The sequence below is a fragment of the Sapajus apella genome, unplaced genomic scaffold, assembly GCF_009761245.1.
Source record: "Sapajus apella isolate SASKATOON/1434 unplaced genomic scaffold, GSC_monkey_1.0 scaffold192, whole genome shotgun sequence".
Taxonomy (NCBI): Eukaryota; Metazoa; Chordata; class Mammalia; order Primates; family Cebidae; genus Sapajus; species Sapajus apella.
Genome location: NW_022437132.1, coordinates 431,452 through 445,437, shown reverse-complemented (window position 1 = coordinate 445,437; position 13,986 = coordinate 431,452). Strand labels below are relative to the sequence as shown.

Here is a 13,986-nt window from a genome sequence, read left to right as displayed (position 1 = left end):
TGAAAAATAGGTACATGTCTGAGAGCAAAAACAAGGTACTCTGAGTAATTTTTTTTGTTGTTGGAGACAGTGTCTCTCTCTGAGGCCCAGGCTGGAGTGCAATGGTGTACTCTCAGTTCACCACAGCCTCAATCTCCTGGGCTCAAGCGATCCTCCCACCTAAGCCTCCAGAGTGGCTGAGACCACAGGCACGAGCTACCATGCCTAATTTTCTGAAATTTTATAGAGATGGGGTTTTGCTATGTTTTCCAGGCTAGTCTTGAACTCCTGTGCTCCAGTGATCCACACGCCCTGGCCTCTCAAAGTGCTGGAACTATACAAGTGTAAGGTACTGAGCCCGGAAGACTAATTTTTTTGTTTTTATTTTAATAAAATAGAGAGAGGATCTAGCTGTAGCTGGGAACTACAGGCACCACCACACCTGGCTCAGCTGTTATGTATGTATGTATGCATGTATTTATTTAGAATCAGGGTCTCACTCCCAGGCTGGTCTTGAACTCTTCACCTCAAGTGATCCTTCCACGCTACTCAGATTACAGGCATGAGCCATTGTGCCCAATTGTTTTTAGTGTTTTCTGACTTTTGGCTTTTTGAGATAGGGTCTCACTCCGACACCCAGGCTGGAGTGCAGTAGTGCAATCTAGGCTCACTGCAGCTTCAAACTCCCGGGCTCAAGCCATACTCCTACCTCAGCCTCCTGAGTAGCTGGGACTATAGGTGCAAGCCACCACACCCGGCTAATTTTTGTATGTTTTGTAGAGATGGGGTGTTGCCATGTTGCTCAGGCTGGTCCCAAACTCCTGAGCTCAAGTGATCTGCCTCCTTTGGCCTCCCAAAGTGCTGGGATTATAGGCATAAGCCACCACACCTAACTTGTTTTTCCTCTTAAGTATCTAGCACCTAGCATAGGACCAGGCATAGGAAAATAGTAGTGATTCTTGTGCCTGAGCCACCAAAGTAGCTGGGATTATAGGCATTCACCACTGTGCACAACTAACTTTTTTTTATTGATGGGGGCTTGCTCTGTTGCCAGGCTGGAGGGCAGAGGCGATCTCCATTCACTGCAACCTCTGCCTTCCAGGTTAAAGCGATTCTACTGCCTCAGCCTCCTGAGTAGCTAGAACTACAGGCACGCGCCACCATGCCTGGCTAATTTTTGTATTTTTTGTAGAGATGGGGTTTTACCATGTTGGCCAGGATGGTCTTGATCTCTTGACCTCATGATCCGCCTGCCTTGGCCTCCCAGTCAAGTGCTGGGATTACAGGCGTGAGCCATCATGCCCAGCCTAATTTTTGTATTTTTTGTAGAGACAAGGTTTTGCTATGTTGCCCAGGCTGACCTTGAACTCCTGGCCTCAAACAACCTGCCTACCTCGGCCTCCCAAAGTGTTACGATTACAGGCTCGAGCCACCATGCCCAGCCAACATTTTCAATTTATAATTTCAACCTCAATGAAAATGAAATTGCTGGTTAGGAAAAGTGGCCAACATTTCATGCCAGAAGACTCTGAGGTTAACAATTTGCAAATAAACAAGATCTCAGAAAAGCTGCAGTCCCAGCAGAAAAAGATACCCTTTCCACTCTAGTTCTAGTGTTGTAAGAAGTAGACAAAGGCTGGTTGCCATGGCTCACACCTGTAACCCTAACACTTTGGGAGGGCTAGGAGGGCAGATGATGAGGTCAAAAGTTCGAGACCAGCCTGCCCAACATGGTGAGTATACAAGTATCAGCCGGGTGTGGTGGCGCACACCTATAGTCCCAGCTACTGGGGAGGCTGAGGCCTGAGTGACAGAGCAAGAATCCATCTCAAAAAAAAAAAAGAGAGACCAAGTGTGCTAAGACCTGAGAGGGCTACCAGAGGGTCCCACGCCAGGCTGCACCCACCTGAGCCTCACTGGAAGAGATGTGAAGGGCCAGGCTGAGCTGCCAGGAGTCTGGTGTGGCTTGCAGGAGGCCCCAGTTCCATCTTTGGCCCCTTTATCAAAAGCCGTGTGAGTTTAGACCCGTGACTCAACCACGTGGAGCAATGCTATAAACGGGGGTTATAAATTCTGATCTCACAAGGTGACAGCCTCCTGGAACCATGAGACAACCCAAGAAGGTGCTTTTCAAAGCACATAAACGAGGACTGCAGGGTGCGAGTGTCACTGGTGGGTGGAAAATTCCTGCCAGCTGCTTCTAAAGCCACGAGGGAATAGGGAGTGCTGTGGAGTGTACCTACTCCAGGTGTCCAGTTAGGGCACTTATCCTTCCAGGGGAAAACCCCATCTCCCCTAGAATCTAAGGAAGTAATTCATAAAAAGCAAGTCATTCCTCAAAAGCAACCACTGTAAAATCCAGAACCAGGAGAGCCTGGTAAGACATTAGGTCTCCTGCTATTCATCGTCCCTGGGCAGCTCCCACTCCTGCAGGAAGGCAGGGCTCAGGGCCCACTCAGCACAGAGCTGGGCCGTCCTGGGCCTGCGAGACTCCAGGAAGGAAAGCCTCGAGTGACCTGGAAAGCAGGCAGGCCCAGGATGTCTGTCAGAGACTGGGCCAGTGGGGAAGGCCAAGCCCAGAGCACAGGTCTGAGACGGTCTGAGGGCAGCTGGCAGCTACCCTAACAGGACTGCACACTCACAGGGGCTGTACTGTCTCAGAGTCATCAGTGACACAGTGACAAAGACTCACCCCAGGGGCACCAGGAAGACCTGCAGCCAACTCTAAAAAGTATGGTTATTGGCCGGACACGGTGGCTCAAGCCTGTAATCCCAGCACTTTGGGAGGCCGAGGCGGGTGGATCACGAGGTCAAGAGATCGAGACCATCCTGGTCAACATGGTGAAACCCCGTCTCTACTAAAAATACAAAAAATCAGCTGGGCATGGTGGCGCGTGCCTGTAATCCCAGCTACTCAGGAGGCTGAGGCAGGAGAATTGCCTGAACCCGGGAGGCGGAGGTTGCAGTGAGCCGAGATCGCGCCATTGCACTCCAGCCTGGGTAACAAGAGTGAAACTCCGTCTCAAAAAATAAAAAATAAAAAAATAAAAATAAAATAAAAAAAGAGTATGGTTATTACAACATCAGGTTCAGCGGTTCACTATGTAGCCTAAATTTTTTTTTTTTTTTTTTTTTTTTTTTTTTTAGACGGAGTCTGGCTCTGTTGCCCAGGCTGGAGTGCAATGGCACGATCTTGGCTCACTGCAACCTCCACCTCCCAGGTTCAAGGGATTCTCCTGCCTCAGCCCACCAAGTACCTGGAATTACAGGCACATGCCACTACACCTGGCTAATTTTTTGTATATTTAGTACAGATAAGGTTTACCACGTTGGCCAGGATGATCTCGATCTCCTGACCTTGTGATCCATCTGCCTCGGCCTCCCAGAGTGCTGGGATTACAGGCGTCAGCCATCATGCCCAGCCCTTTTTTTTTTTTTTTTTTTTTTTTTTGACAGAGTCTCATTCTGTAGCCCAGGCTGGAGTGCAGTCGTACAATGTCAGCTCACTGCAACCTCCACCACCCAGGTCCAAGGGATTCTCCTGCCTTAGCCACCCAAGTAGCAGGAGGCGCCTGCCACAATGCCCAGCTAATTTTTGTATTTTTAATAGAGACAGGGTTTCACTATGTTAGCCACGCTGGTCTTGAACTCCTGAGCTCGTGATCCACCTGTCTCAGCCTCCACTCCTTGTGGCTTCAGGACTGCACCCGCCCCTCTATCTGCTCTGGGGTTGTGGAAGTCCCACTTCCATGCCACCGCCATCCACACTCAGAGCCCCTGGTGGGCTGGATGCCACTGGGGGTTCCGGACAGCTCAGCTCACAGGAGCTGCCCGCCTACGCTCACTCCCCGGTTCGGGCCTGCAGCTCGGCTTCTGCTGCTCAGGGTCTCCCTGCATGGGGTTTTCCAGGGCAGCCATCACCTGCCTTTCCAGAGACAAAAACACCTCAAAGCACAGTGAGTGCTCACTCCCGGCCTCCTGGATAAAACACTATGCTACCAACTTTTAATATTTTTACACATTACAAATGTTAAGATGAACTCACCTGAAAATCAAAGTGCATCTTAGAAAACTTCACTACGTCTAAACGTTACATTCACTAGTTAACAAGTCCTCCAAATCACCAGTGGACAGAGAATAAGGCCCATGTTCAGGGCCATCAGGAACTCCAGTGTGGCCAACACTGTCCCTATCATAGTTCCTTCTTCCCTGAACCTTTCTCCACCACAAAAAAAAGGAATATTCCTCTTACCCTCAGATGCTGGCCCGGGCGGCCTCACAAGGGCCTGGCTCTGTGTACAGGTTCCAGGAAGGGCATGCTGCTGGGGATGGGCTCCCCATCATGTGTCCGTCCCAGCCAGGTCACTGGCTTTTCTCAAACGACAACGTCACCTCCTGCTTGCTTGTCATGCTGGGGTTTCTGCAAAGCCTGTATGCTCACCTGGAGGCACATCGCCACCCAGGAGAAAGTTTAACCTGCTGCAGACACGCTCTAATGAGCCTCCTGCTGGTGCTGGCCAGGGAGGGGGAGGCAAAGTTCAGGAAGTGTCCTTGCTGCTTTAACAAACGGTTAGTTAGTGCTCACAACAGAGCAACTTTTGTTTTTGGCTTCCTAAGCTCCTGATAATGGTTTGTACAAAAGACACATTTCCCCGTCATTGCTCTTTGCTCCAGACACCGTGGGTAGTGGGAGAAGGAGGGAGGACTGGACAGAGCATGGCCCAACGATTCTGTGAGACACACCTTACACTCCCTGACTTTCCCTTCGCTCTTTGAGAAACCCGGACAAACAGCCCCACCACCCCTGGGCTCCACCTGCTCAGATCCTCAGACATCACCATGCCTGAGAACTCAGAGGCGCCACCGTCTATCGCCTTCCACTCTTCCCCCCTTACTCAGCAAGACTCCCATTCCAAGCTGCCTGCCGAAAGGATCCCTGGGAAGACATTCCGAGTTAGCAGAGGCAGTAACCCTCCCAGCCAGGACGCCACAGCTCGACCATTACTAGCTGTACACTCTACCCAACCAACACGGTGGAAGCGCTGCAATGCTCCCAGTGAAAAGAAATGGGTCTCAGCCGGGCGCAGTGGCTCACACCTGTAATCCCAGCACTTTGGAAGGCCGAGGCAGCAGATCATGAAGTCAGGAGTTCAAGACCAGCCTGACTAACATGGTGAAACCTCATCTCTACTAAAAATGCAAAAATTAGCTGGGCATGGTGGCGTGTGTCTATAATCCCAGCTACCCAGGAGGCTGAGGCAGTAGAATCACTTGAACCCAGGAGGCAGAGGTTGCAGTGAGCCAAAGCCACTGAACTCCAGCCTGAGCGACAGAGCAAGACTCCGTCTCAAAAAAAAAAGAAAAAAAGAAATGTGTCTGACTAGAACCAACTTCACGACATCAATCAATAAAAGGTTAATTTACCTGAAGATCACCAGCGTAGGGTCTCCGAATAGGCTATCTGATGTAACAAACATATTCCCCACTCATATCTTTATTAGGCTTATTTTTTTAAGATTATATGATGTGCAAGCTGTTTTTTAAAAGAACAATCTTTCCATAAGTTTCACAGTATCTAATTCTACTTTGTGGAAAATTACATCCCACCCTTAAAAAGCAAAGCAAGACATAGAGGAACCGTAAGTGCACATTTACTAAGGGAAAGGAACCCATCTGAAAAGCTGCATGCCAGATGGTTCCAGCTCCGTGACGTCTGGAAAAGGCAGAGCTGTAGAGACACTGAGGACGGGTGGTTGTCGGGGCTGGTGTGGGGGATGAGCCAGCAGAACACAGGATTTTGTTTTGTTTTGTTTTTGAAACGGCGTCTCGCTCTGTCTCCCAGGCTGTGGTACAGTGGCGCAATCTCTGCTCATTGTAACCCTCGCCTCCTGGGGTCAGGCAATTCTCCAGCCTCAGGCTCCCGAGCATCTGGGATCACAGGTGTGCGCCACCACATCCAGCTAATTTTTAATTTTTGTATTTTTAATAGAGACAGGTTTTCACCACGTTGGCCAGGCTGGTTTCAAACTCCTGATCTCAGTTGATCCACACGCCCTGGCCTCCCAAAGTGCTGGGATTACAGGTATGAGGCATCGTGCCTTGCCCAGAGCATAGGATTTTTAGGGCAGTGAAACGACTCTGACACAATAATGGTGGACCTGTCATTCTACATTTGTCAAAATATGGAATATAGAACATCAAGAGTAATGTAACCCTAATGTAAACTATGAACTTCAGTTAATAATGTATCAGGCCAGGCGCGATGTCTCACACCAGGAATCCCGGCACTTTGGGAGGCCGAGGCTGGCGGATCCCCTGAGGTCGGAAGTTCCAGACCAGCCTGGCCAACATGGTGAAACCCCATCTCTACTAAAAATACAAAAATTAGGTGGGCATGGTGGCGCATGCGTGTAATCCCAGCTACCTCGGAAGCTGAGGCAGGAGAACTGCTTGAACCCAGGAGGCGGAGGTTGCAGTGAGCCGAGATCATGCCATTACACTCTAGCCTGGGCAAGGACTGAAACTCTGTCTCAAAAAATAATAATAATGTATCAGGCCAGGTGCAGTGGCTCACACCTGTAATTCCAACACTTTGGGAGGCTAAGGCAGGGTTCACTTGAGCTCAGGAGTTGTTTGAGACCAGCCTAGGCAACCTGGCGAAACCCTGTCTCTACAAAAAAATACAAAAAATTAACCAGGCGTGGTGGTTACCGGGTGTGGTCCCAGCCACTCATGAGGCTGAGACAGAAGGCTCACTTGAGCCCAGGAGGCAGAGGTTGCAGTGAGCCAAGACAGATTGTGTCACTACACTGCAGCCTGGGTAATACAGCAAGACTGTCTCAAACAAAACACAACAAAACAAAGAATAATGTATCATTGTTAGAGTAGATCCCTAACAAACGTATCACGCCAATGCAAGATGTTCCTCACAGGAAAATTTAGGAGGGTACCAGAATGCTCTACAGTATGCTCCATTTTCTGGAAACCTAAAATTGCTCTAAAACATGAAGAGTATGAATTTTTTTAAGCAAAAAAACTTAAATGTTTCCTCCATTCTAAAAAAGAAATTAGGATGTAAAAATATGAGAAGGGTTGACTCTGAAATGTCAGGTTCCACCCTTCTGAAGTGCCAAGTGTGAGGCTCAAGGGCCATGCCATTCAGACCACACAGGCCTTCAAGGACAAAATGCACAGCCCCGGCCCGGGCACCTACAGCCGCCGAGATGTTGATGCCTAAGAAGAACCAGACTGTCATTTACGAACTCCTTCTTAAGGAGGGAGTCATGGTGGCCAAGAAGGATACCCACATGCCTAAGCACCTGGAGCTGGCAGACAAGAATGTGCCCAAGCTTCATGTCGTGAAGGCCATGCAGTCTCTCAAGTCCTGAGGCTACGTGAAGGAACCGTTTGCCTGGAGACATTTCTACTGGTGCCTTCCCAGTGAGGGTATCCAGTATCTCCGTGATTACTTTCATCTGCCCGTGGAGACTATGCCTGCCACCCTGTGCTGCAGCTGTCCAGGGACTGGAAGGGCTCGGCCCAAAGGTCTGGAGGGTGAGTGACCTGCAGGACTCACAAGCGAGGAAGCCGACAGATACCTACAGACGGAGTGCTGTGCCACCTGGTGCCAGTAAGAAAGCCGAGGCTGGGCTGGGTCAGCAACTGAATCCCAGTTTACAGGCAAATTTGGTTGTGGACGTGGTCAGCCACCTCAGTAAAACTGGAGAGGATAATTTTGCACTGAATAAACTTACAGCCAAAAAAACTTAAAAAAAAAAAAAAAAAAAAAAAAAGGATAAAATGCATTGATGCCTTCAGTGCCTTGAGTAATGTAACAAGGTATCCATGCCCCAGGGCTGCCACAACAAGCTAACACAGACCACGAGGCTTGGAGAAACAGAAGTTTATCCTCTCTGTTCTGGATTATCTTCTATAATCAATGTTTTATGAGAAAAACTTTAAAGGAAAAGCTGTCTTCTCATGACAGACAGGCTGTGCTTCCTACATCAGCCACAGAGACGTCACTTTGCAAACACAACCAATCCCGCAGCACCTGCCTCTCCTGTGGGAAAAGGCACTGGCTTCCAGCCTCTCGGTGATATTCACAGTCAAAGCACCTTGCAGGGCCTGCGAATACGAAAGACACTCAGGTGTCCTCACACTGTCTATTAATCCAACCACTTGCTTAAAATATAACAGCTGCTTAGAACGTAGCGTTACTTACTCAATACCTTTAACACAATCTATGCTAACGTCAATCACTTATTTTAAAAGCGAAGGTTGGGGCCAGGCACAGTGGCTTATGCCTGTAATCTCAGCACTTTGGGAGGCTGAGGCAGGTGGACTGCTTCAGCCCAGGAGATTGAGACCAGCCTGGGAAGCACAGTGAAACCCCATCTCTACAAAAAATACAAAGCCAAGGTGTTGGCAGGGCTGGTTCCTGACTAAGGCTCTCAGAGAGAGCCTTTGCCTCTACTGGCTTCTGGGAGCTCCAGGAGTTCCCCAGCTGTGGCCAGTCTCTGCCCCCATCTTCCTCATGTCTTCTCCCTGTGTTTTTCCCCTCCTCTTCTGGGACACCTATCACTGGATTTAGAGCCCACCCAAAACCAGCATGATGTCATCTTGAGATCCTCAATGAATTACATCTGCAAAGATGTTTTTCCAATAAGGTCACAGCCACAGGTTCTGGGTGGATGTATCTTTTGAGAGGCCACTCTTCAGCCATTGCACCATACGCAGGATATAAAAAATCAATGCCATAACAAACATAAGAGGGGAACAGAAAGACAGATACACGTGAGAAAGTGTACACAGGCACGTGAACGCCCAGCTCCCCAGATGCTGCAGGCCAACAGCTCTGGGTAAACACTGCAGGGCTGTGGGTATCTCTTCATGAAGAAGCCAGGTCCTTCTCAGGGAATAGGAGCTGCCTTCTGGGGTCTTGAGGTCTCCTAGCACGTCCTGCATGCTGCAGCCACGTGAGAGGGCCTGACTCCCACCACACGCCCTCTGGGCCAGCATCTCACTGCCGCTTCACGTGCAGAAAGAACACACCAAGGCACAGCCAAACTTGGGACCCAGGGTGGGCACCCTGCCCCGGCAGCTGCAGACCAGCTGATAATCAGGACACAGCTGGAAGGGAGGACCGCCCCAGGGGTCTGGGCAGGGTCTGTGTGGGCAGAAGTGAAGCTGGCCACCTGAGGTTGACTAATCCCTGGGGCAGCTTCTCAGAGCAAGGAACAGGGTAGAATCCCATGGCTCCCACGGTACAGTGGCAGCCAGAAGTGACTCAAAACCTACCCTGTGGTAGCCTTATCTTTCGAGTCAGTGCTCAGAGGACTGACATGAGAAGCCCAGGCCCCACCGACTGGCAGCTCAGCCTCACTTCCAGTGTCTTTGCTCAGCAGCAGGCTGACCAGAGCTGGTGGCTGCCACCTCCACCTTCCCAGAACCCCACAAGGGCTCAGGTTCAACTTGACGCATTTTGTGAAGAAGACATTTCTGATGGCAGCCACGTGGCTCTCCTGGAATCCCACCCTCCAGACCAGCGGGCGTGGTTACATTCTGTAGACCACGCTGTGCTCGTAGACCCTCTCCACAGCTGTGTTACGAACACGGGACCCACTGTGACAGGAGACAACACACCACCGTGACAACCCTGGCTGCATATGAGAGCAGGATGGAGGAAGCCACGCAGGGGCAGGCAATAGTGAGACATCCCCCAACACAGAAAATCATTTGGAAGTTGACAAAAGGAATCCTCCCAAGCTGTCTGCTCCACCTGTGCCTGGCAGCGGTGGTCATGACATCACTGTCCACCCAGCCTCTGCTGGGTGACAGGCCCCAGGGGAGGACTCCTGCCCAGACTGAGAGGGCATGTGGGACAGAAAACTGTGGTCCTCCTGTCACAGCCAAAGCCCTCAGAGCCCACCAGCCACAGAGCCCCACGGTGCACACAGGCAGGAGGCCCTCCCTTCACGCCAGCTTCTACAGAAGACAGCCCCGGGCAGGAGGCACAACCTGTGGGGCATAGAGGAGGAGGAGGATGCCAGAGTTCCCCTAAGCTCCGGGGTGAAAACCACTTGCCTCATAGGTAACGAAGTCATCAAACTCATCCGGGCAGGCCAGGGGTTCCTCGTCTTGGGCAGATGCAACGCCGCCGTAGCGCTGGCCATCGGGATCTGCGGGGAAAAGACCCCATGCTCAGCAGGCCACCCGCAGCCACCTGGTGAGGGGGCCCCTGCTAGTCTTGGGGATCCCTGGGAAGGATGCCCCCAGGGACTGATGTGTGGGAGTTGGGATCCCTGGGGGGTCAGGACAAGCGAGTTAGTGAGCGTGAGAAATCCAGGGAGAGAAAGCAGCCTGGCAGACGGGTCAGAGCCACATCCCCCACGGGAACAAGGCTTCTGGCAAGAATTCTGAGGAGGAAGAACATAAGAAATAAACTTTTTATTTCTTTTTTTTTTTTTTTAATTTTTTTTTTTTAAAGAGACAGGGTTTCACCATGTTGGCCAGGCTGGTCTTGAACTCCTGACCTCGTGACTCACCCACCTCGACCTCCCAAAGTGCTAGGCTTACAGGTGTGCACTACCGCACCCAGCCAACTTTTTATTTCTTAAAAGAATGAGCAAGATGTTGAGCTCTGTAAAACTGCTCACAGCCTTTAGAAAGTGTTCGATTTAAACCTTTAAAAACATTTACAGGGGAAGGTGTAGGTATCATGAAATACTATGAAAACAACATCTCTTCCTGGGTGCTGGTTTCATGCAGTTTTCATTTTCTTCTTTGTGCTTATCTTCTATAATCAATGTTTTATGAGAAAAACTTTAAAGGAAAAGCTGTCTTCTCATGACAGACAGGCTGTACTTCCTACATCAGCTACAGAGATGTCACTTTGTAAACACAACCAATGCCACAGCACCTGCCTCTCCTCCTGTAGGAAAAGGCACTGGCTTTTCCTTTTTTCCAGCCTCTCGGTGATATTCACAGTCAAAGCACCTCCTGAGGCCTGCGAGTGACGAAAGACAGGTGTCCTCACACTGTCTCACTATTCATTCAACCACTTGCTTAAAATATATCAGCTACTTATAACAGAGCAATACTTACTTACCCAGCCTGTCCCAGAACGGGCCTCCCGACCAAGCTGAAGCCTGCTTGCCTCTGAAGCCCACAGACTGTGTTTAAGGTATTGAGTAAGTATTCCGCTTATTTTTAAAGTGAAGGTTGGGGCCAGGCATGGTGGCTTATGCCTGCACTTTGGGAGGCTGAGGCAGGTGGACTGCTTCAGCCCAGGAGATTGAGACTAGCCTGGGCAACATGGTGAAACCCCATCTCTACAAAAAATATAAAAATTAGGCCAAATGCAGTGGCTCACACTTGTAATCCCAGCACTTTGGGAGGCTAAGGTGGGAGGATAATTTGAGGTCAAGAGTTCAAGATGAGCCCGACCTACATGGTGAGACCCCATTTCTACTAAAAATAGTAAAAATTAGCCGGGCATACTGGTAAACACCTGTAATCTCAACTACTCAGGAGACTGAGGCAGGGGAACCACTTGAACCTGGGAGGCGGAGGTTTCAGTGAGCCCAAATGGCACCACTACACTCCAGGCTGGACCACAGAGTGAGATTGTGTCTCAAAAAAAAAAAAAAAAAAATTAGCTGGTCATGGTAGCACACACCTGTAGTCTCAGCTACTCTGGAGGCTTGAGCCACGGATGCAGAGATGCAGTTAGCCAAGATTGCAACCACTGCTTTCCAGGGCAAGACCCCAACTCAAAGAAAAAAGAAAACTGGAGATTGAGCATGGTGGCTCACACCTATAATCCCAGCACTTTGGAAGACTGATGCTAGAGGACTAAGTCCAGGAGTTCAAGACTGGCCTGGGCAATATAGCAAAGAGCCAGTGTCTATTAAAAATAAAGGCAGGGCATGGTGGCTCACGTCTGTAATCCCAACACTTTGGGAGGCTGAGGCAGTGGATCACTTGAGATCAGGAGTTTAAGACCAGCCTGGCCAACATGGTGAAACCCTGTCTCTACTTAAAAAATCAGTCAGGTGTGGTGGGCGCACACCTGTAGTCCCAGCTACTTGGGAGGCTGAAGCACGAGAACTGCTTGGGCCTGGAGGCGGAGGCCACAGTGAGCTGAGACTGCGCCACTGCACTACAACCTGGGTGATGGAGTAAAACCCTGTATCATAAATAATAAATTAAAAAATAAAAAATCAGGCTGGGCGCGGTGGCTCATGCCTGTAATCCCAGCACTTTGGGAGGCCAAGGCGGGTAGATCACAAGGTCAAGAGATCGAGACCATCCTGGCCAACATGGTGAAATTCCATCTCTACTAAAAAATACAAAAATTAGCTGGGCGTGCTGGTGCGCGCCTGTAGTCCCAGCTACTCGGGAGGCTGAGGGAGGAGAATTGCTTTAACCCCGGACGCAGAGGCTGCAGTGAGTCGAGATCGCGCCACTGCACTCCAGCCTAGCGCCCAGCAACAGAGCAAGACTCTGTCTCAAAAAAAAAAAGAAAATTAAATTACATTTTAAAATGCTAACAGTCTTGCCTGCGTTTTCAGCACCAAAACGCGGAACTGAAAACTTTTAAAACACAGCCGAGCGTTTCGGACACAGTGGATGAGAGCTCAGGTCTTGATGGGGGCAAACAATCTGAGAGTCTTGCCCCAGATGGCAGAGCAAGAGACATGAACACAGATGGTGTTTTTATGTTCTTGGTAGGAACTAAATACAATTCTCATCAGTTTTCTCTATAAGAACTAAAACAATTTTCAATTAATTGGGAATTTTTTTTTTTTTTTTTTTTTTGAGGCCGAGTTTCACTCATGTTACCCAGGCTGGAGTGCAATGGTGCGACCTCGGCTCACCGCAACCTCCGCCTCCTGGGTTCAGGCAATTCTCCTGCCTCAGCCTCCTGAGTAGCTGGGATTACAGGCACGCACCACTATGCCCAGCTAATTTTTTGTATTTTTAGTAGAGACGGGGTTTCACCATGTTGACCAGGATGGTCTCGATCTCTTGACCTCGTGATCCACCCGCCTCGGCCTCCCAAAGTGCTGGGATTACAGGCTTGAGCCACCGCGCCCGGCCTAATTGGGAATTTTTCATTTGCATTTATCTTCCTCTTCCAGAGCCTGAGGGGTGTGTGGGACACAGCCATGGCCTATTTGGAACAATTCCCTCTCTACCTCGTTCTATTCCTGAAACAAGGCCTGTGGCCGTGACGGTAAAGCCTCCTCGTGCTTCCCTGCAAACTAGGTCAGCACATCCTGGTGGCCACTCCCTGATGCGGACCAGACGGCACTGACAGACAACACAGGCTGCCGCAGCCACGCTGGTAACACCTGAAGTAAACATGGGCTGAAATGCAGTGGGGGTGATCACGTTTTCCTATTTTTTTATTTTTTTTTTGAGACAGAGTTTCACTCTTGTCCCCCAGGCTGGAGTGTAATGGCAAGATCTCAGCTCACTGCAATCTCCACCTTCCAGGTTCAAGTAATTCTCCTGTCTCAGCCTCCGGAGTAGCTGGTATTATAGGTGAGCGCCACCACATCTGGCTAATTTTTGTATTATTAGTAGAGATGGGGTTTCACCATGTTCCCGGCTAGTCTTGAACTCCTGACCTCAGATGATCTACCCACCTTGGCCTCCCAAAGTGCCAGGAATACAGGCATGAGCTACCACGCCTCATCCACATTTTCCTTTCTTCTAAATGCTATGAAATAATTTCAAAATCATCTTCGACTTTGTTTTACTCTATTTTCACTCTCCTTCCTAATGAAACATAAATCATGACATCAAATTACACAAAAGCAAAGCAGAGCCTGCAGCCCCAGAGGCCATGTGTCCAATGCCATGGTGGCACATCCTCCCTAAAGCCCCAGCACACCCCTCTCCCTGAAGCCCCAGCACACCCCTCTCCCTGAAGCCCCAGCACCCCCTCTCTCTGAAGCCCCAGCACCCCCCTCTCCCTGAAGCCCCAGCACCCCCCTC

The 13,986-nt window shown here is 49.9% G+C and overlaps 1 protein-coding gene across 3 annotated transcripts in view; it reads right to left on the bottom strand.

Moving 5' to 3' along the window:
* RAB11FIP3 (RAB11 family interacting protein 3) overlaps positions 1 to 13,986 on the bottom strand; it is a 108,754-nt gene that overhangs the window by 38,375 nt on the left and 56,393 nt on the right. For 2 of the 3 annotated variants that reach the window (XM_032269376.1, XM_032269377.1), the window contains exon 3: positions 10,066 to 10,160. In XM_032269376.1, the coding sequence (XP_032125267.1) occupies positions 10,066 to 10,160 (95 nt within the window). Of the gene's footprint in view, positions 1 to 4,231; positions 4,893 to 10,065; positions 10,161 to 13,986 lie in introns of those variants that run through there. The other variant, XM_032269378.1, reaches the window with a different exon arrangement.